The 23058-nt window shown below is 25.0% G+C and overlaps 1 protein-coding gene across 1 annotated transcript; it reads left to right on the top strand.

The window, feature by feature from the left end:
* The first annotated feature begins 1304 nt into the window (after nt 1–1304).
* LOC145850098 (14-3-3 protein 2-like) lies at nt 1305–1976 on the top strand. Its single transcript, XM_082955244.1, has 2 exons — nt 1305–1593; nt 1690–1976. Exons 1-2 carry the CDS (start codon nt 1305–1307, stop codon nt 1974–1976), a joined length of 576 nt encoding a protein of 191 aa, XP_082811370.1.
* Nucleotides 1977–23058: the final 21082 nt, after the last annotated feature.

The following is a 23058-nucleotide window of genomic DNA, read 5'->3' as shown; positions in this document are numbered from 1 at the left end:
TATTTTTATTAAGTTACTTATTTTTGAGATATATTGAAACAGAATATCTCTAAAATCAACTAATTGCGTTTTAATATTTGCAATTGTTTAAATTTTGTATTAAACTACTTAATATTAAAATTTAATGTAATTGTTTTAATTTTTGTACTAGATTTTAAAATTGAGTAAAAACAATTTAGTTATTTATAAAAAAATTAGTAAGTTTTTTCCTGATAACAATTAACTAGATTTGAAAAAGGTCATTCTTTTGTTATGTAAAACCTGTTTAAAACTAGTTGAATTTAATTAACAGATATAATGTTTCGTTTGTTACTTTGTAATACTTAGATATTATTGTATTTTAGAATTGTGTATAACAGATTAGTTTTATAATCTTTTCTGGAATGCTCAATATTTTTTATTAGGAAACAAAATGAAAAATTTTTATATCTTAACTAAAACATTTATTTAGTAGTAACAAACTTTATTTAGAACTTATATAGTTGTTAAAAACCAATTTTGATTATCAATTAAACAATGGTAATAAAAAAAAACTGTATAAGTTAACTTTAAAAACAAGTTACGTTCTAATAACATCTATAATAAATTAACTCATACTTGTCAATATTTATAAATTTAAAAAAAAAGTTCAATTGTTTATTTGACATTGAATATTAGTTCTTTATGAAAAAATAAGCAATTAACTTGTAGCCCTTTTTTATGATACACTATTTTCTGTATATTTCTAAGTGTAGCTAAAATTTATTTAAAAATATTAAAGTAAGTATAAATAAAAACTTTCTGTAGAGTAACTAAAACCAAAATATTATTCAAATGTCACTAAAACTGCGGCCCGCGAAGATTTTGGGAACTTGAAATTAGGGCCGCGAGTACCAACTGCCTGCCGACCCCTGTTTTAGACCATGTGATTGTTTCAACACTTTTTGTTAAAATTTTTACCTAATTTTTTGTTAAAATTTAGTTCTTTTTATCATATTTTTTAATAAAATCCTCAATTTAAAAGTACTAGTCAAAAATAATTTTGTTAATGTTTCGAGCCTGATTGCTAATTGATGATTTTATTGAACTCTGATTAAGTGATAAAGTATAAGTACCTACATAGAAAAGCTTCGAATTTTAAAAAAAAGACTTTAGGCTTAAGCAGTATATTTTTAAAAAGTTTTTTTATTTTTTATCTAAACACTTAATCTAGTTTTTGAAAAAATATAAACTTCTGTTTATACTCATACCTTTCTATTCAATGATTACCTGAAATTTTTTATTTATTTACTGAAATGACTACATTTTTCAGCAAAAGTTTCAAAATGACTCAATTTGATAGAATTGAATTAGTGTCTCTTGCTGAAATGTGTTATGAAAATGATCGTAATGAGGATGTAATTAGCTACATGAAACAAGTAATAAAAATGGGCACACCTCTTAATTTTGAAGAACGAGATATAATATTTTTCAGTTATCAAAACCTCAAACTTCCATATGAAAGTTCCTTTGTTTCCTGTGATGACTCAAGAGTAGATGAAAAACTACAGAGAGAAATAAATCAGAAAGCACAATCAGAAATAAACAGGATATCTGATGAGGCTATTGAATTGGGTTATTGAGTTAAAAGAGACACCACTATCGAGGCTGTTGCTGATTACAAATGCTTTCTAGCTGTTCAACATGAGAGTAAATACTTTGTTGCATCAGGGGAAGATAGAGAACTAGAACTGAACAAAGCATCGAGCCTTTTTGAGGAAGCATTTGATTTAGCGAATATAAACCTCAATCCAGCACATCCAGTTGCAGTTATTATTGCGTCGTGTTATTTTGACTTTCTTTTTTGTTCACTTCGTTCAGCTGATAAAGCTCGTTCTATTGCTACTGAAGCTTACGAAAAAGGTTTATCCGGTTTACCTGATTTGCCAGAAGAGTTAGAAGACGCAGCTAACCGAACATTAGAAAACCTGAAAGAAAAAATTATCAGATGGAGTTAGTTAGTCTTAGTTCTCAAAATATGTTGGAACATATTGAAGCACAAACTTCTATATTGCTATAATAACAATTTTTTTTTTTACTATATAAATTTTTAAAGAATCGAGTTATCTAGCTAAGTTTTGATTATTGAAACCTATGTTTTTGTAATAAACTAAGTTGATTAGCTCGATATTTATTTTATAGTTAACTAGTGATAAAGTTATTTATAGTAAGAAATTATTTAAGAACTATAACTACATATTGAACGATTTTTATAAACTATATAAATTTAGCATTTAGACATTTTTAAACTTATTGAGTACAGCACTTAAATTCGCATTTAAAATTATATTGAAGCTTCAATAAATAAGTATGCTGTATTTAATAATTGTTTGATTTACTACATTTCTTTTTAGTTAAGTTGTGAGTAAAACAACTACAAGTTATTATAATAAAAGGTTTCAGTTTATTTCAACTAAGCTCAGTTATATCAAAAAATTTAATATACTACACGCGATTTGTCAGTATTTTACATTTGTATTCAAATATTCTATTTTTAAAGTTCTTTATGAAAAACATTTACCTCACTAAAGTCTGATTTAAGTTTAATTTATAAAAACAAATTGCTCTAGAAACATTTCTTAAAGAACTGAATAAATTTACAAGAAAAAAAAATGTTTAGAAAAACATACTTAATAGCTGTATCTAATTAACAGAAAGATTAAATAAAAATATTTAACGTTTATTCTACAAAAAATCAAACCTTAACAAAACATATTAACTATGTTTATAACCGATATCGGCTATTTACGTTAATAAAAACTTGAATAAATTCACGTTGATAGTTGCTAAAAATTTTCTGTTGAGTTATTGTATTTCAAAAATGTTTTCATTATATTTAATTCTTTTTTAATTTTAATTGAGTTAGCTTCAGTGTTAAACACTACAAACTTAGTCTTTAATGTTAATCTAACATAAAACAACAGCTTTTTAAGTTTTTTTGTTTTTTTTTTTACTGTTACATAGTTTTCTGTTAATTTTATAGCTTTTTTGAATAGGAAGAAACTAAAAACAAAAAATATAAATTTATGATATTTAATGAAAAACTTTAAATTAACAAACAAGCTAAAAACATCTATTAATCTATTTCATTAAAGAACTTTTTAAGCTTAAGTTTAGACAACAATTACTTTCTTTTCAAAACTTTTCAATATTTTCAGAAAAACGTTAGATAGTTGAGTTTATGTAGAAAATTTATCGCTGTACGTTAATTAAAATTATTGTTTTAGTAAATCGTTTTTTAAAGAAAAACAAACTGACATACAGGTTTTTAGTTTTGCCGTGATTTAATATTATGTACAGATTAAAAAGCTTATTTTTATTGTGTCTAACATAATAGAATGATGTTAAAACGATTTTTTCAAAGGAATAAGATGAAAGGCTAAAGTTATTAGCTATACAGTGGAGTAGACATATTTATTAAAAGTTTTTATTTTTATTTAACTAATGACAAACTTTGTTCTTGATTGTTTATTTAATAGTACACATGTAAATACATTGTGAATAATTACATTTAAGCAATAAAATATATTAATTTCCCAAACAAAATAGAGTTTATTCAGTAATAAGTTGGTTCACAGTTCAGTGGTGCCAAGGTGCCAAAAAACAACAAGTACCACAAGTACTACATAACTGTCGCTGACAGTCTTGGTTTCGTTTACTTGCTGTGTCTAAACTTTTGTTTAGATTTTTTTCGCGATACCTCCACCTAGTCTTTTCTGCTGTCTTTAATTTCTTTTTAATAAAGACTGAAATGTTACTTTGGTTAGAGTCTAAATTTTTTTTTTAATTTTTGAAAAGATCTTCACAAAAAAGTTTTGTGATTTCTTTATCTTTAATGAAAACTGTTTCTCGTAGATCCTAAGTACTGTTTAGTTGTTTTGTTAAACTTACAACCGACAACTACATATAAGAGTGTCACATATTTACAGACACTAAATGGTGCTGTATTATCAAATACAGTTATTAGTTTCTTCTAACGTTTTTCTTTGAAGAATAAGTATAAAAGAATATGTCCATTCTTAGTTATCATATTATCCATCGAGTATATTAGTTTCAGAACCAATTACCGACGTTTTGCTAGTACTTCTTTTAGTTAAAAAGGACTCATTTTAAAAGAGAATCAAAAATAAGGACCTTTTAGTTCATTATCTTCATTTAAAACACTAATTTTACTTCTACCGTTCGAAATAAAGATTTTTAAATTATCATGTTTTCAATAACGATTTTCGTATAAAACCTGGTATTAAAAGGTGCCAGCTACATTTACTAGCTACAAGCATTTTGATGTCTAAATTAACTATTTTGTAATTATTTTTAATTTTTTAATGTCAGGTAAGCAATTATAGTTTTTATTATAATTAACTTACTCTTTTACTAAACTATAATTTGACCAATTTTTATTACCTTACGCTATATTTTACCTTTAAATATGTACAAACTGATGTTTAATAAAAAAACGTTTCTTTTAGAAATCTTAAAGTAGTAAGAAAAATAAGAAGTTTTAGAAAAGTACCCTTAGGCTGATTCAATATTATTTAATATATTAGTTTTATCAGCTACTAAGTTATTTTATACGATTGTTGTAAATACTAAAGGAGTGTCCTGGTTTATATAAGTTTTTCTATGTTATTTTTTATAGCTATAGTTTCTAAGTAAATAATTATCATAAAGTATGTGATAACATATGTTTTATTCAAACGTAACAAAGTTATTAAATACAAACATTAAAAACAAAAAGAAGTTTTATGATCTCCAAAACAAAAGTAAACACATTTTTGTAAAGGTTACTAAATTTCTTTTTTGAAAATTTCAGTTTTAGTGTCGTACTCAATTAACTCTAAAATATTCTTATTAAAAATTCCAACTAAAACAATCTTATCACCAACACAACAAGCACCTTCTTCTATACCGTATATAGATCTCGTAAGTTTAGGCGCATTACTGATCAAGGTGAACTTACTACTTATTCTATCAAAAAATTTCCAGCTGTATTTATAATATCCACCAATTGCAAATACTTTGTTGCCTAAAGTAACTTATGAATGACGAACTCTTGCTTCCACCATTTCAGGGAAATAATTCCATTTTTTATCATGATGATCATACACTTCGACTGATCTTAAACGGTTTCTTAATTTTTCTTTGCCACCTGAAACTATAATTTTACCTTCAAAAACTGCACAAGCTGCTGCAATTCTTTTTTTGTTCATATTTTCAATGAAACTCCAATGTTTTTGTCTAAAGTTATACACCAAGCAAGATCTTTTTGCAGTTCCGTGATGCCAACCGCCAATCAAAAATAAATTTTTCAAAAAACTACAAACACAAAAATCAAACCCTACGTCCGGAAATGACTCAAAAAAGTTAGGACAACCACTAATATTCATTCCTTTAGACATCAAATAATTGTTTATGTTAACTTCAGAAAATTAATAGTTTTTTGATACAGCCAGAAAACTATTTCTAACTTTTTTAGCTTTTAAAGTTTTAAATGTCTTCAGTATAATAAAACTAAAATCGTCAAAACTTAGACGAAAAGGGTTTGAAACATTTCTAAAAACAGAACTATAACTTTCATTTTGATTGCAATGTCTTATTTGATACAAATTAGGATACTTTGTTGAAAACATTTTAGTAGCTCCTGAAAATTTATACTTGACTGAAGTTAGATATAATTTTTTTTTTATTATTATTAATTTTATCTTTTACTTGAAAAATTGGAAAAACAAGTTATAAATTATAGTTTATGTATTAATTTTAATTGCGTCAGCCTTATGAAAATAATCTAAAATTAAATTTTATGCCTAAATTTACTATAAAAGCCCACTATAAACGTATAGTGACACAAAAAATTTCATAAAAACTTTTTTAAGTTTCAAATAAATATATCATCAAAATAAATTTTGTACCTAGATTTAAATTTCAGAATTTTTTTTAACTAATCTAAGCTTGTTTTTAGTAAAAATAAAATAGACTAAGTTAGATTTAGTGGTTTTAAGTTGACAGTATTATTATTTTTTTATAAAATTATAAGTAACTATTATATATGTCTTTTTAGTACTGCCTAAATAACATAAAGTATATTTTAAATTTTTTAATAAAAAAACTTTTTATGTCATATCTTATCTAATTTTTTAAAACATTACAATGTTAGATGTTTTATAAATTTTCATAATTAGTTTTAATGTTTGCATTATTTAGTTGGTATTTTACAAAATAACACATGTTTTTTTTTAATAGATATAAAGATCTAACTCTTACCATGTGATTTTATGAGTTCAAGTGAACTCACATTTTTGAATTTAAAACATTTTTAGTGTTATCAAGGATAAGATAAACAGTAGAAGAGTTTTATAAAAAATATTATGAAACAAGAGCGTCATTTTATTGTTTAATATGTAAAAATATGTATTAACCGTAGAGGTTCGAATTCAGAATGTAGTGCATATAATGTACAATATGTTTATAATAAAATAAACATCTACTTATCGCAATTTTTGTATGGGTTAGGTATAAATGCTTCAAACTTTGGAATAAATTCCTTAACAAAGCTAAAAATTATTTGCTAAAAGTTTATACTTTTATGTATTAGAGTTTCGAAAGGTTTTTGTTTAGATAAGTAGGCTAACATTAATAAATCTACTGAAATTAAACTGAAATTACTTATTACAAAACTAAAGGAAAACGGTTTTGCTTACACATGAATTTTTTTTATCAACTGACAAACGCAATACTTGCATTAAGGTATCGTAATGACCACTAGTATAGTCTTCTTTTCAACTTTTTTTATAAAACAATTTGTCTTCTATCTGGATTTCATTTTCAACTTAATTAAAAATTAAATAATTCTTAACAGAATAACTAAACAAGCTGTTTTAAGCTCCAATTTTTAATACGTGCTGCTTTAGGTTTAAAGTATTCAATAGATCGCAACTATCACGTCACAGTAGATCGCAACACTACAATTATCACATCACAGTAGACTGCAACGATACAACTAGCACATCACAGTAGATTGTATAGTTACAACTATCACATCACAGTAGATTGCAACGATACAAATAAGTAGATAAAAGTTGTTTAAAAAAGCTTTTCTTAATTAAAACAATAATAATTGTAGATAAGGTCTAAAAACAAAAATATAACTTTCATTTTAATTGCAATTTCAGATTTTATATAAATTAGGATACTTAATAGAAAACATTTTAGTAGCTCCTGAAAAGTTTTAAGATATTAGTTATAAACTTTTCTTCTTTTTATTATAAATTATATCTTTCCTTTGAATATTTGGAAAAACAAGTCATAAATTGAAGTTCATGTATGAATTTCATTTGCTTTAGTCTTATTAAAATAATCTATAATTAAACTTTATGTTTAAAATTACTATGAAAGCTAGCTATAAACGTACAGTGACACAAAATATTTAATAATAACTTCAAATATATATATCATCAAAATAAGTGTTGTAATTTAGGTAAATAATCAGTATTTTTTTAATTAATCTAAGGTTCTTTTTTATTAAATATAAAATTGACTAAGTTAGATTCAGTGATTTAAAGTTAGACAGTTTTATTTTATTTTTATATAATTTTAAGCGTATCTTATAAGTATTGCTTAAGTAATAACAAAAACTAGGCATGACATGAGAGAACATATTATGTTAAAAAACAATTGCAAAAAAGTAATAAGTATATAAGAACGTCATACTTTAGAAAATATCTTTAATATGGTCAAAACTTTACACAAGAATTTAATCTAAAAGGAATATTCTTTACTAATGTTTAAAATCATGTTACATTCAAGTACTTAAATTTGAGTCAAAAATTCTGCTATTTAGCAAAAACACTGTTTAAATAGAGATTTACATTAAAATACAAATGTCAACTTGAAGAACATGTTAGCAGCAGCAAGGTGGTTTAGAATGAACTTCACTGCCGAAACTCAGTATACATATAAATTAACATAGCCTGGGAAATATTTCATGAAGCTCATTTTCTCTTAAATTTAACTTTCTTCTACTTAATTAAGTATTTAACTAAATGAAAACACAGTATAACTTGTATTCCATTAAAAAGTGTTTTTTTTTTCGACAGTTACTTCAAACTTGCAAAGAAGTCTGCATTTTAGCAAAAACATATATGTAAATTTCAAAAAACTGTAAAAAGTACTAAGCCATTCAAAAAGTTTTGTCAAAGGTTAGTTTCTTAAATAATTAAACAACGAAAATTTGATAATAGTATATCCATAAAGATGCAGACAAGCGTGATATGACAGTTGTATCGTTACGATCTACTGTGATGTAATAGTTGTATTTTTGCTATCTACTGTGATGTGATAGTTGTATCGTTACGATCTACTGTGATGTGATAGTTGTAGTGTTGCAATCTACTGTGATGTGATAGTTGTAGTGTTGCAATCTCCTGTGAGGTGATAGTTGTATTATTGATATCTACTGTGATGTGATAGTTGTATAAGTGTAATCTACTGTGATGTGATAGTTGTATAAGTGTAATATACTGTGATGTGATAGTTGTATTATTGATATCTACTGTGATGTGATAGTTGTATAAGTGTAATCTACTGTGATGTGGTAGTTGTAGTGTTGCTATCTACTGTGATGTGATAGTTGTATATCTGCGGACAACTGTGATGTGATAGTTGTATTGTTGCTGTGGTGTGATAATTTCATCGTTTTGATCTATTGTGATGTGATAAGTGTAGTGTTGCAAGATGAAAAAGACTAGTCTGATTTCATTTCTTTTTTTTTTTTCATTAGTTTATTTTGTATTTTTATATTATTTATTATTTGTTTTAATTTAATTTTTACAATCACTGTTACCCCTAGCCCTTACACTCGATCAGTAGCTTTTTTTTTAATAAATTTTTTTAATCATATAGTATTTTTTTCTTTTTTTCTTTTTTTATTTTTTCTAATACTTTCATGCAAAATTGACCTTCTATGCAAAACTTTCATTAATGCAAAATTGACCCACCAAGCAAATATGACTTGGTGCAATTTTGTCCCCCTCTGAAAATTTGTCTTCGTGCAAAAGTATCTTCGTGCAAAACTGACCCTTCGTGTAAATTTGTCTTCGTACGATTTAGTCCCCTTGTGAATTTTTTTCATAGTGTAATTTTGAACAGTTCCCGCGTTGTGCACCTTTGTTATCAAATTTTTTTTTTAGTATCAATATTGTAAGTTAATTGTAATTTTTTATACTAAGCTGTGAGACCGTATATAAAACAAAAATGAAAATAGTCTTTTTTAGATTCTAGTTTAAAATCAGAACTTATTTTGAAACTACCCAACTATTTACACTACAAAAGTAGCAGAGCATCTTACAAATAAAAATTTGTTTGAAAAACTAGTTTGAAAAATATTAATTTAAATAATCTATGAAACAGTTTTGTATGAAAACAAAGCTTTTAGAGTATTAAGAAAATTTTACAAGGCTACAGAGTCTTGTGAAAGTTAAAATGTGTTTCATATTATAACTTTATTTGATTTTTTTAATTTTGTTTTTGCTAAGTTACCACAATCAAATGCTTATTTATTCTTTTAATAATTACAGAAATTTAATTATTGCTTTATTTAAGTATTTTCAATAAGATTTGTTTATTTCATTTTAGCAAAGTACTTATTTAAAGTTCTTTAAAACTAGAATTTTTCAAGTTTTAGAAAAATATATATAATAAAATTGTATTTAGGTCGAAAACTTAATTTCCAAAATTAAAATAATGATGGCAAGCTATACATTCAGGTTTATTACAAAAGTTAAGTTTTAACATTAAGTTAAAATGCAATACATGTTATATATGTAATTTCAACATCAGTTGTTAAATGAAACAAAATTTTTAATAAATAAAATGTCTTAATTGATCCCCGTTAAAATAAATTTCAGTGGCAATAATTATATACACAACACCTATTTCAGTTCTGCATGCGACAAGTTTTTTTTAAAGTTATTTTCGTTTTAATGTGTTCAAAACAGTTAGAAAAAATGTTTAAACAGCTTTAAAAACTATATTTTTGAAAATAAAATAAAAATTCTTCTTTCGGGTTTTTAATTAGAATTTAACTAGGTAACTTTTGAAAATTAAGAACTGCTTTTGAAAGATATCATCTTAGAAATAAATATTTTTTTAAAATTTTCTATTTTTTAGACTACTGTTTCACCATGAAGAAAAAAAACTGGTTTGTTTTATTTGGTATCATGTTAGTAATTTTTAATTATTAATATGCGGAGGTTCCATCATTTAAGTCTTTTAAAATTACATCGTATTTTATATAAAAGTCAATCAAGTTCACAGAACAAAAAAATTATTAAAAAGTTAAGTGTATATGTTCAGGTTGTGCCTTGTATGGGTTTTATGTTTATTTTAACACTATAACTTGTTTTGTCTTTTTATGCTAGGGTCTATCAGTTTAAGTGGATTAGTTTTAATGCCTAAGTCCTCCATTTGACAATATACTTCGATTATAATAGTATAAAAGTTGAGGCTTTACAATTAAATTTATTACCAAAAAATTTAATCAAAAACCAGCTATCAATTAAATAGCAAAAACAGATATTACACATATTTAACTTAAAAAGTTACTACAAAAATAGTACAAAACAAAATGTTATTTTGAAATGTGCAATTATGTCATCAAATATAACAATTTTTAACAATTTACTCCAAAATTACAGAATAATTGTGTTTAAACAAGTTGATGCTTACCTTTAATAGTTCTAATCTATCTTTTGCTTGACCTTTTAAATGTTCTTCTTCCGGCAATTTATGTAGATTAGACAAACCTATTTCGTAGGCATCAATAGCAATAGAACGAGCTCAGGATTAAAATCGAGTATAGACTGGAATTCAATAAATTTCGTGACAATATTAATTGCAACTGGATGTGCTAAATTAAAATTTTTAGCTGCAATATAAGATGCTTCCTTGTATAGCTTCAATGCTTGGTCAATCTCGGACTCTCTGTCATCCATGTAGAATGCAATCAAAGCTTTATACTCATGTTGTTCTGCTTTAAAACATTTGTAATCAGCAATGGCTTCGAAATTGTCATCTCTTATAATCTTATCACTACTCAATAATTGAATAACTCTATCACAAAATATATTTATTTGAGCTCTTGCTTTCAACTCTAACTCATTCTGTAGCTTTTTATTTTCACTCGAGTATTCACAGAAATGATAGAATTTTCAAACGGTTTTTTTAGCGCACGATAACAGGAAAATAACATACTTCTTTTCTCAAAATCAAGAGGTGTACCCAATTTTATTATTTCTTCCAAGTACTTAATGACATCCTCGTAAAGATCACAATCATAACAACTTTCAACAAGAGACATTAATTCACTTCTATTAAATTGACCATAATTAGAAGCACAACTAATTTCTATATCTTCATCTGCTTCTAATGCATAATTAGTTTTATCATGATCTTGTTTTCTTCTGAATTCTTTATAATGATCTATAGCCTCAGTATTTGTTTCTATTTTAACACAAGTGCTATCTAAAAATTCAAAAATTTCATTACATATTCTATATATTCCAATTTTTGCTTTCTTTTTTATCATTTTCTGCAATTTTTGATCAACGCCTGAGTCATTAAAGTAGACATAAGAACGTAAAAACGGTTGTTTCAAATAATTAAAACTGTAGCAGATCATATTCCTCTCTTTAAAGTCAAGAGGTGTTTTCATTTTTATTACTCCTTTCATGTAGCTAATTACGTCCTCATAACGTAGATCTTTGTAACACAATTCAGCAAGGTACACTAATTCACTTCTTTCAAACTGAGACATTTTGAGTGGTATGCTGAAAAATGTGGATCTTAACAAAACTTTAGTATGTCAAGTATTAAATAAAACATTAATAAATTCAAAGCTCTTATTTTAAAGTGCAATTTAAACGCAAATAATGTGATATTTAATTTAGACTTAGAACTTCTTTCCCATAACTATTTTTAGATTTTTATAAAAAAGATGTCACGGTATTTTAAACTTACAATACTTTTAGAAAATTTTTCAAAAATTTTAGTTTGACAAAAGTAAACTTACTATTTTGATCTTCTTTATAATCAATTCAAAATCCGTTACTTTTTGATTACTATATGTTAATATTCAAAAATATCTATAATAATTCGTTTGGCGTTTGTTTTGTTGAAATAAACAAGGTTCTAAATAATCCTATTTAAGTTAATTTTTGTTTTAATAAATTTTTATTTTTTAAACAATACTTGTGATAAATTACACTTATTAAAAGATACCCATACTTTTTTAGCCTTTATTGCAAAATATTTTAATTTGATATAAGTATTTAGTTTATCTCGCTGAAATAAAGTTTGAAAGTGATCGTTTTAAGGATGTAGTTAGATACATGTAACAAGTAATAAAAAATAGAACACTTCTAAGTATGAAGAAAGAAATATGATATTTGATAGTTAAAGAGGGTTAAAACTACCATACGTAAATTCTTTTTTCTCAAGAGTGGACTCGGTATAGATGAAATCCCACAGAGAGTAATTAATCAGAAAGCATAATTAAAAGTAAGAAAGTATACGATAAAGTTACTTAACTGTTAGATAATGGTTCTATTATAAAGCGTTACAATATCAAAATTATTTTCGTTTGCAAACTTTTAGAAATAATTTAAAAGTAAATCATGTAATTTTATTATATTATTTAAAAACTAATAATTACTACATATACTGATTTTAGTGCTACTAAAACGTATTTGAAAATTATTATATGTAGCAGAATCATGGCCATTTTTACCTATACAAATAACAATATCAATTTCATCCTGATTGCAATAACGATTTTCATACAAAATTAAATGTATAACTCGACGAGGTATGGTCATTTTATATAAGAAAGCATTTATAACAGTTTTAAAAGACATAAAATATTATTCAACATGTGCGATAGTAGATTAAACAAAATTTAGACTCAATAAGCAACTAACTAAAAATTATAATTTCTAACTAAGTTACTCTATTTTTCATTATAAATAAAACAATTAAACACTCAATAAAAATTAGATTTTTGTTCAGTTTTTATAGTTTATGTTAAATATAATCTTTACAATTGTTATTATTTATAAATGGAGAACAAAACTATAATGAATAAAATATTTGTTATAATTAGGTAGCTGTATCTTCCTATTTCATTTTTTTTAGTACATTTACTCTAAGAAACTTTATTAAAATATACCTCTATATAAAACTAAATTACTTTATTTGCAAAATATAAATCTTTAAAGTATTTATATCATTCTGATATAATAACACGTAACTTAATATGGTTACAGTATCTTCCTATTTCATTTTATGCATTTCAAACAAAGTTTAATAACTTAAAAAATTATTATTAAATAATACACTCATGCAAAATATAGTTACTTTATTTGAAATAATAACTTTTTTTCAAAGTCTTTCTAGTTTTTACAATAGTTAATCAAATAATAACTTAACTACTAAATTATATAAACATGATTTTACAAATTTTTATTTTACATTATTGAATTCATTTCAAGTCTAGATGAAACTTTAAAACAAATTTGTTTTCATACATGTTGTTTTACGTTTGTTGTTGTTTTTTTATTGAAAAAAAAAATAATTTTGAAACTAGTTTATATGTTTTAACAATCAAAATAAGGTTTTTGAAAAACGTTTAAGGTTAAAAAAGTATGCTGACTACAAATCAAATACCATTTATTATTTTAATTTATTCATAACTTACTTTCAACAGCTTTTTCTTATTCTTATGCGAGTTTTAAGTAATTTTTTTGATTATTTTTTGCAAGTACTACTGTTTCAAGTATTAAAACTTGTATAAAGTGTGTTTATCTTCATTTATTTTCATCTTAGATATCGTATGTGAGTATTGTGTAATTTTCAATACAAGCTACTTACTACAGAAATATTTCCAAGGTTTTGAGAATATAAATGTTTAGTTGTAAAATGTGTACAGTTGTTTCTACATAAGAAATGTAAGTCTATTAATTAACTATAAATACAAAAACATTTTAATTTCTCAGAAAACTGTTATAAAAAGCATGAATTTTTTTAGTGTTAACTTAATGTTTAAAACTGACTTTGAAGTTAACACAATAAAAATATGTTGCAGGTAAGTAAAACCAAATTTAACCTATATAGCGTTTATTCAATTACTCAGGCGGGCTAGCCATGTTGAAAGTAAAAATTCCGAATCATAACATCAGAATCAAAGCATACAATTAGAAACAGGTCTTTTTTCGTCCTTTTTAAAATCAAATAATGTTTGGTGATGCGGTGAAAAGACTAGCTATTGAAGTCAGCTGTTCAAAGCGTTTGACATAAACTTATAACAATTAAGTCTTGCAGAACTTTACCTCAAATAAGAATCATAAAAAAACACTTTTTAAGTAAATTGCAGCTAAAAAGTTTTGCTGAGATAACTTACTACAATAATGTTCAAGCATTTATAAAGTTTAATTGAAATATAAATATTCAAACAGTTTAAAATTTTGAAAAGGATTATTGTACTTTGACTAAGATATCAGAAGTATTGCTAAAACCCAACTTGAATTTGTTTTTGTGAAATAAAAATAATTGTTTTTTCTTAAACATCTAAAAAATGATAAACCACCTTTAAATAAATATGGAGGCAGTCCATCTACTGAAAAGAAGACGTATCAAAATCCTGTTGCCTGGATTCTCTGATGCCCGAAACTCGTTTCAACCACAAATATTAAGTTGGAAGTTATAAAATCTTTATTTTGGGGAGGATTAGGGTTAGTTAACCAAGCCCTGAACATAGAAGATGGGAACAAATACGCCCTAAAGTTTCAGATCGTCAATTACTTGCTGCCCAGCTCCACCGTAACCTTATAAATTAGAAATCTTGACAGATATTCCAAGCTGTCACGTGGCTGTAATCTTAAATGATAAACCACCTTCAAATAAATTTGTAGGAAATCCAGCTACTGAAAAGGGGATGCATCGAAATCTTGTTGTCTAGATTTTATGACGTTCGGAAGATGGTAAATTTGTGTAAAACAGGCAACAAATATGTCATCTTTAGGAAAATTCCTAAAATATAAAAAGAAAATGTTCAAAAGGTGAAACACGGTTAATTTCAAGAAAGTAGTTATACACCCTTCAAAAACTTTTCAAGCTTCTGCCGTTCAAAGTTGAAACAGACTTCAGCTGCGTATTTATGCATTCATTATTAATGTGATGAATACAGAATCATTAGACTACTATATTTAAAGATAAATGATTATTGTTACAAAGCTGAGTACAGAAAAGATAAAGTCATAAAATACGTTTGTAAAGCCCAAACAAACTCTAGAAAGCCACATAAACAGATTAAGAGAAGATAAGGACACAATACTACTTTACAAACTCATTATGGGCAACACGATTAGTAAAATTTTGTAATGTCAATAATAATTATTTTTTTGTGCCAAAATTTTCTCGATTTTTGAGAAAATTGCTGTACACTGTTCAAAAATGTTTCAAGCTTCTGCCGTTTAAAGCTGTGACAGACTTCAGCTGCGTATTTATGCATTAATTATAAATGTGATAATATAGAATCATTAGACGACTATAATTTAACAATTATATTAAACACATTTTAAACAAAAATAAGTTTTTTAGATACATCAATCTGATAGTAAGCTTAATTAGTAAGTTTGAATAATTCAACTGACATTTTTTTCATGATTAGTTCAGTGCACTTACATTATCAAAACAGTTATTAGTTAAACATTATCATGTATGTGCAATTTTTCATTGATTGCATACAAGAACATAGGGATTTGGTTGACAATAATGGTTAACTAATGAACTATACACATAAAAAAGTTAATCATTCAACTACTTAAACTAAACAAAAGTGAATCAAACGTAAAATCTTATTACTGCAGAAAAAAAAGCTCTAGCATACTAATCACCTACTGAAGAAAAACAAAGTCAAGCACACTCACTAGTTACTGCAGAAAGAGAAACGTCATTTGCCCTGGTTCATCACGTGTTTCCTCCGACAGTGGGCTACAATCAATTCATTGTGGACTGATGTTTTGTTGAAATTTTTGCCAAACGAAGAAACGTTCTAAAACAACCAAGCTGTATGAGCCCTTTTTTCCTATCTTAAAAATCAGCAGGTATGTCCTCCGGATTGAAAATAAGAAGCTAGAAATGATTTCACAAAAAGAAGCAAAGTTTAGGAAATATGAAGCTTTATAGAAGCAGCACGAAGAAGATATAGGGTTTAGTTATACTTTTTAATCATATATTACTTTTCTTAAGATAATCAAACCTTTTAGACTCTTAATTATCTTTATTAGAAATCATGAAGTGTTTGATGATAGCATTGATCCAGAAGAAGAAACTCTTGACAAAGACAATCCAACAGTTGAAGAAGACGGGATTGCCTTCTGTATAAATAAAACAAGCATAAAAGCAAAGTCCCTAAAGTCGCACTGAAATGAGGATCATGTAGTAAGTACTTTTTTAGTATAAAAGAAAATTTAACATAAACTTTTTACTAAATACGTAGCTTGCTCACAAAAATAAACAGCTTTTTGTAGCAGAACAAATCGAAAGCAACACAACAAGGAATGATGTGTCAGAATTTCAGAGATGTAAAATTTTGTATAGTATATTTTGTAATAAGTGACATATTTAGGGAGCACATTTGTGGAGATGTCAACCATCTTCAGTTTTAGCAAGTGTTAGCCAACTTAATAACTCTTTTTGGCGTTAGTATATCAACAAGTCTAAACATTTTTTGGCGGCTTTAAAACCTTTTAAAGTTAAAAAAGATAGTAGAGAAATTTAAAGGAACTCTAGTTACTGCAGAAAGAAACTGTAGTAAGGGACTGTGTAATACTCACCAGTTACTGCAGAAAGGGACAATGATGCACACTCACCATTTAGGTAGAGATACTCATTAATTTAGCAAAACAAAAGCAGAATAAGTTATATAATAAAGAAATTACTCATAATTGAAATATGTTACAGACCACAAATAGTCACACGAAAAATTAAAAATGTAATACAATGCTTAATGTTGGATTAGTTACTTGCCATTAGTTATTATTAGTTATTATTATAAATATAGCTATTGATCATTAGATTTCCATGAAAGATATACTTAAATTTACATTTATTAGTAAAACAAGTATATATGGCGAATTTTGTCAGCACTCGTATAAAAACATGAATACCTTAAGTAAAACTTTAAGTATGGTGACTTGTTTTTTTAGTGCAAAATGTTGTTAATGATAACTAAATTTGGTTCAGTTTCTAGTATAAGTTGAGAAGAATTTAATCTTAACCTTTTTTCATGCATCATTTATTAATTTTTAACTGAACACATTTTAAACCATACTTGCATGGTAGACAAAAAAAAGATGACAGTAAAAGTTTTTGTTTGAACAAAAAGAAGTTTATAAGAGTCTTTGGGTCGTTTTCGACGGACTTCAGCATTACTACAAATTTGAGGCAAAAAACTGCAAAACAAAATAGTCTTAGACAACATAAATAATGACTAACAATATTTGGTAAGATGTTACTTGCAAACTTCCACTTAATAAATGAAATTAGCTCAAGAAAAATTATGAAGAAAAAATAGCTTTTGTTATATGACGTTTTAATCGAATTAGCTCGATTTTTTTTCATTTAAAGTTTGAGCGCTAATTTAAGTGTTTATAACAAAATGTCTTTTTTTACAAATTAATTAGCTTTTCAGAGATGTTTTAGTTATTTAAAAACATAAGTTGTTTTAAAATATCAGTTATTTTAATCGTAACTTATTCTTTTCAATTTTAATTTAACTGTTAGTATAGTTAAGCGTAGTCATCGAGAATAGTATATTTTCTGTAGTCAGTTTTTTAGTTAAATATTTTAAACTTTCACATTCATGCTTTCAAAACATAAACGTTTTTAATTCAAAAACTAGAATGGATAAGCTACTAATAATTCAAAGAACTACATAAAAATAAGAATTGTATTGAAAGTAAAATTAAACGAATTCGCTTAGAATGGTATTTTGTATTTTTACAAGACTGGTAAAAACAATATCATTAAAATTTTATAAGTTAAAAACAAAACTAAAGAGATTGATATATTATTTAAGGTGATATATTCTACCATAATTTTTAGAAAATTTTAAATGAATACTTAAACATAAAGTAATCATTTATATAAAAGCATTGTTTTTTGAGTACCCATAAACGTTAAATAACTAATATTGTTTATTGAACGAAAAAAAAAACTCTCAAATATCTGGTCCAAGGACGTGGTGTACGAAAAAACCTTTTGTTTATCGAGTCGTACACCAGGATACAGTTTAAAGTAATGTCCACGACAGTTTTCAAGAATACATTAAGAGAATACATATAAGAAGAAACAATTAAAGTTTTCAAGATTAAAACAAAGTTTTCTAATAAGTTATTGTTTCTTGTTATGACTTCAGCTTTTAAAGTAAGTTTTCAGCAGAATTTTTAAATAGCTTTAAAATGCTTTCAAGTTGTATAAAAACTTATTAGTTTAACAATTTAATGTTTTAATATTTATGGTGAAGTTAAACTATAGAAATATTAGAAATAATAAAAAAATAACATAATATAATAACTACAATATATATTAGTTAAATATAATATTTTATTTTGTTACTCGCGGTTTAATACATTACTTAAGTAAGTTTATTTAAGAATTATTTTTTAAGTGGTCTTACCATATTTTAGTCTATAAAAATATCGGTATTTATAGTAATACTTATTTTTTCCTTAGTCTGAACAACAATTAGTTTTAATAATAAAATGTAGTAAGACCTACAATGACTCATTCTTACTTTAAATTTTTCAGCATTGCAGTATTGCAAAACTAACCGTGTAACTAAAAAAGGTTTAAATTTTTTTATATTTAGTTAATTAAATATTTAACACTAAAAACAAACTTTTTTGGCCAAAAAAATCTGGAGAGTATTTTATTTGAAAATCAACAGAGCTTATAAACAGTTTATTTTAAAAGTCTTAAAACATAAACAACTAAGATGTTCTGGTTAAACTAGAAATTTAACTGTCTTTCGTTAAACTAAAATTCAAAATAATAAAAAACTGTTAAAATACTTTTCTACTACAAATTTGAAATTTCATGTCAAAAAATTAATAAAAAAAAAAAAAAGAGTAAACTCAATTAAGATAAAATAACAGTAGTATAAAACCAATTGAAATTAAAATAAAAGGAAGTTACAAATCAACACTTCATATGAGACTACTTTACTCAAAACAATTAGTCAAAAAGAATTTAAAATCTACTAAACTATTACAATTGCTTTTTTTAGAATCTTATAATCTTTTCATTCGAATAGCTTACAATTTATAAAATTGTCTTTTTAAACCAAAAAACACTTTTACAGTTTATTTACGAAGTACTGCGTTATAAAGTCTAAAAGAAGTATACTATAATGATAGACAATACGAAACAAAATATAATTTGATTTACCTAACTGCTGACTATGATTTATAACTTCTTTCATTTGAATAGGAATAATCATAAGTAATTAAAATATACAATTACATTTTAACATAAACAGAAAAACGTTTTAAGCTTTAAAACAGCAGTAAGAATACTGAAAGATAATTTTTTTGTACAAAAAAGACAGTGTTTATGAATACTAAAAAAACAAAAAAAAAATTAGCAGTACATTAGAGTTGTATCGATTTAGATATGCAACATAATAACAAAAATAATAACAAACAAAGATATGTATGAATTTTAAACTAACAGGAGATCACTTGGGTCTTTTGAAATCCCTTTGACTGATTTTGCCATCTACAATCCCAAGCTTTTCTTACTCATCATCACAAATCCTCCACGAACTCTATGATGCGGAAGAGACCCTTTCTTAAGAAGTCTCTGCTGATTTTGTGGTATCAATATCAATATTAAAAGTATTAACTATTTTATTTCTCAGTCTGAAAATGTAACAACTATTAGTTTTAATATTAAAATGTAGCAAGGCATACAATTACTCATTCTTATTTCAAATATTTTAGCAGTATAGTATTGCAAAACTAACTATGTAATTAAAAAAAGTTAAAATGCTTTTATACTTAGTTTATTTCATACTAGACATTAAAAAAAAATTTCTGGGCAAAAAGAAACTGAAAAATGTTTAATAATAAAAACAACAGATTTTATAAACTGTTTATTTAAAAGTTTAAAAACACAAAACAACTAAGATGTTTTGGTTAAACTAAATATTTTTATTTTTTTCGTTAAACTGAAATTCGAAAAAAAAATAATTGCTAAGTTATTTTTCTGTTATTAATTTGAAATTCCTAATAAAAAAAATTTTTGAAAAATAAAAATAATCAAAAAAATTTAATTAAGATAAAACTATAGCAGTATAGAATCAATAAAAATAGTTATAAACTAAATTTTTGTACAAGATTTATTTACTCAAGATGACTATATATTATGATAACTATTAATAAATAAAAGTATTTTACTACATATAGTGCGCGAGGAAAATATAAAGGGCGGGACGAATATTTTAGAAAAAAGTGCAGATTTTTAAGAATTTACAGCAGTAATGTTTTCAGAGCATCTAGAGAGCAGGCTAAGGACAAAAACGCACTTAAAGTTTTTATTTGTAAGTCTTAAAAAGTTAGTTTTAACATAATTTAATGTATTTCACCACCAGTCAATTACGTAGAATATAAACACATAGCTTTACGGATAGTTTAGGTTGTAACTAACGCAAGTATTTCAGTTAAAAGTAAAATTTAGTGAAAAACAGATTTAAATTCTTAATTACTTTCTGGTGTTTTTAGATATTTAAAGTTAATTCTTACTAATTAATTTTTTTTGTTTAAAAAAATAAAGTATACTGTTTTTTTACGTTTGTAAATGTTAACCTATTCAAATAAATTCTTAATTTTTTTATGATTTAAGTCAAGCGTTAAAAATAGCTTATTGCTACAAAAGCTACAAGTATAAAAACAAATATACAAAATAACCTTTCTCTTTTTGAACTTTAACATAGTCAAAAAGGCGTACAAAAAATAAACTAGTCTATTTGAAGCAAACTTAATTGGCTTAAGTAGGTATCCTAAACAATAAACACATACCTAGGACGCAAGTACTCAAAAAATATACTACTGTATTTACAGTTTTAAATTTTAAAAAAGCTTTAGCAAACTGAATGGCATAAAAATTCGTTTGTTTCAGTGTTGAAGAGCTTTAAATACTAACAAAATTGAAATGTTTTGCGTTCAAAATTTTAGAAACGATATAAACAAATTTAAAAACAATTTTGCACATTAAGTGTATTTAACTTACTTATTAGCTTTCATAATATATTTTTTTAACTTTTTGAACTAATTTGAATATAAAAGTTTAAAAGAAATTCTTTACTTAATTTGGATTATTTTTTATTGGATTGAAAATTGTTAATCACTGTTGTTTACTAGATTTTTTACTCATAATAAAACTAAACAGTTAAATGATATTCTTAATAAGTAAGGTCTGTTCTAGTTTAAATTTTAGTTATAACTTTTTTACTATACTTTTAAAAAAAACTTACAATTAGCTTGAAAACGTTATGCTTTCTACCACGCTTAGTGACGTCATTAACTGTTTACACCCAGTAAAATATACTGAACTTTGGAATATAACCTAAAGTGTTGAATACGAGTTAGGCTATTTTTCATTTGAACGTGTTCTTACGTCAATTTTAAAGGGCACAGTAATGTGCTTAAAATACTATTAAGATTTAACAACTTTTTAAAAAAATAAAAAAAAAATTAAACTTACTAAAAACATAAGTTAAGTAGGCCAGTAAGCATGTTCTTATTTTGTGCAATGCGACAATTAAAACTATAATTTACACTTTTTAAATTTTTTATACACTATTATTTGTAAAAAAAATTGATAAGTGGTATACATACATGTAGTCTGCCTTTCTCACTAAAGTTTATTCCTAAATTTCTGCTTGGTTTTAATAAAGCAAGTTTTATGGTTTACTTTTAATATTAAATTAGTTTATAAAAAAACTGCTTTCAATGGTATAACAACATTAAAAAGGTACTGTAACGCTATTTTTTATGTGTTTTATAAAAAAATTATTATACTAAATTTTGTTACCTTGCATAGAAATATAGTTTCAATTTAAGGTTTTTCTAGTTTCTTTACTGATTTTTGTTCAAAGTTCTTTTCAAAATTCTTCGAAATCCTGTTTTTTTTTATATTTTTGCCTAAATTGTCAAACACAAGAACTTTCCAGGATTCAAATTTTTTGGAAAACTTGCTAATTTAGATATCAATCGGACAGTTTTTTAATGACATAACAAACAAAATATATCAAAAAAAGGAAAACAACTGTCTCAAATTTCTAATCGAAAAATTTAGCAAGAACACTTAAATTTATTTAAAAACGTATTTTTATTCTTAAAGTTTCTCAATCATTGATATTAAATTAATTTTATTTAATCAAAATTCTTTAGCAAAAGACTTTGTGTAAATAATTAAAACAGATATAAAAAATAATTTTTAACCAATTATTTATTCGTAATAAATATGGTAATATAACAGCAATATCTTTTTTTTTTTTTGCTGATTTTGTTTGCAGTTAAAATAAATAAATTGTTTTAATTTTTTTAGTTTAATTAAGTTTGAGTGAAAACAGGCTCAACTAGTTTAAAATTCTCAAACATTTAATAAATAACAGTTATTATAAAGCAAAAGTTGTAAGCAAATAGCAAATAGTAATAACAAATTAAGCACATTTTGTAAAGAATTTTAAGTCGTTCTGAAAATCTAAAAACATAAAAAAATATTTTAAGAATTGAAAAAACAAAACAATTGTAATATAGAAAATAAAATTAACTTAGGGATAATAAATTTTTATTAAAACTTACAAAACTTTGTGGATAATCAGAACTGTTAAACCTAATTTCATTACGAACTTTATACTTTGAATGAACAAATTGTAAAAATATAACACTTTATTTTTACCTGTGAGAGAATAGAGCATTCTTA

The sequence above is a fragment of the Thalia democratica genome, chromosome 2, assembly GCF_965202585.1.
Source record: "Thalia democratica chromosome 2, ktThaDemo2.hap1.1, whole genome shotgun sequence".
Classification (NCBI taxonomy): Eukaryota; Metazoa; Chordata; class Thaliacea; order Salpida; family Salpidae; genus Thalia; species Thalia democratica.
The sequence above is the reverse complement of the archived record's forward strand: the minus strand, read 5'-3'. Positions and strand labels throughout refer to the sequence as shown.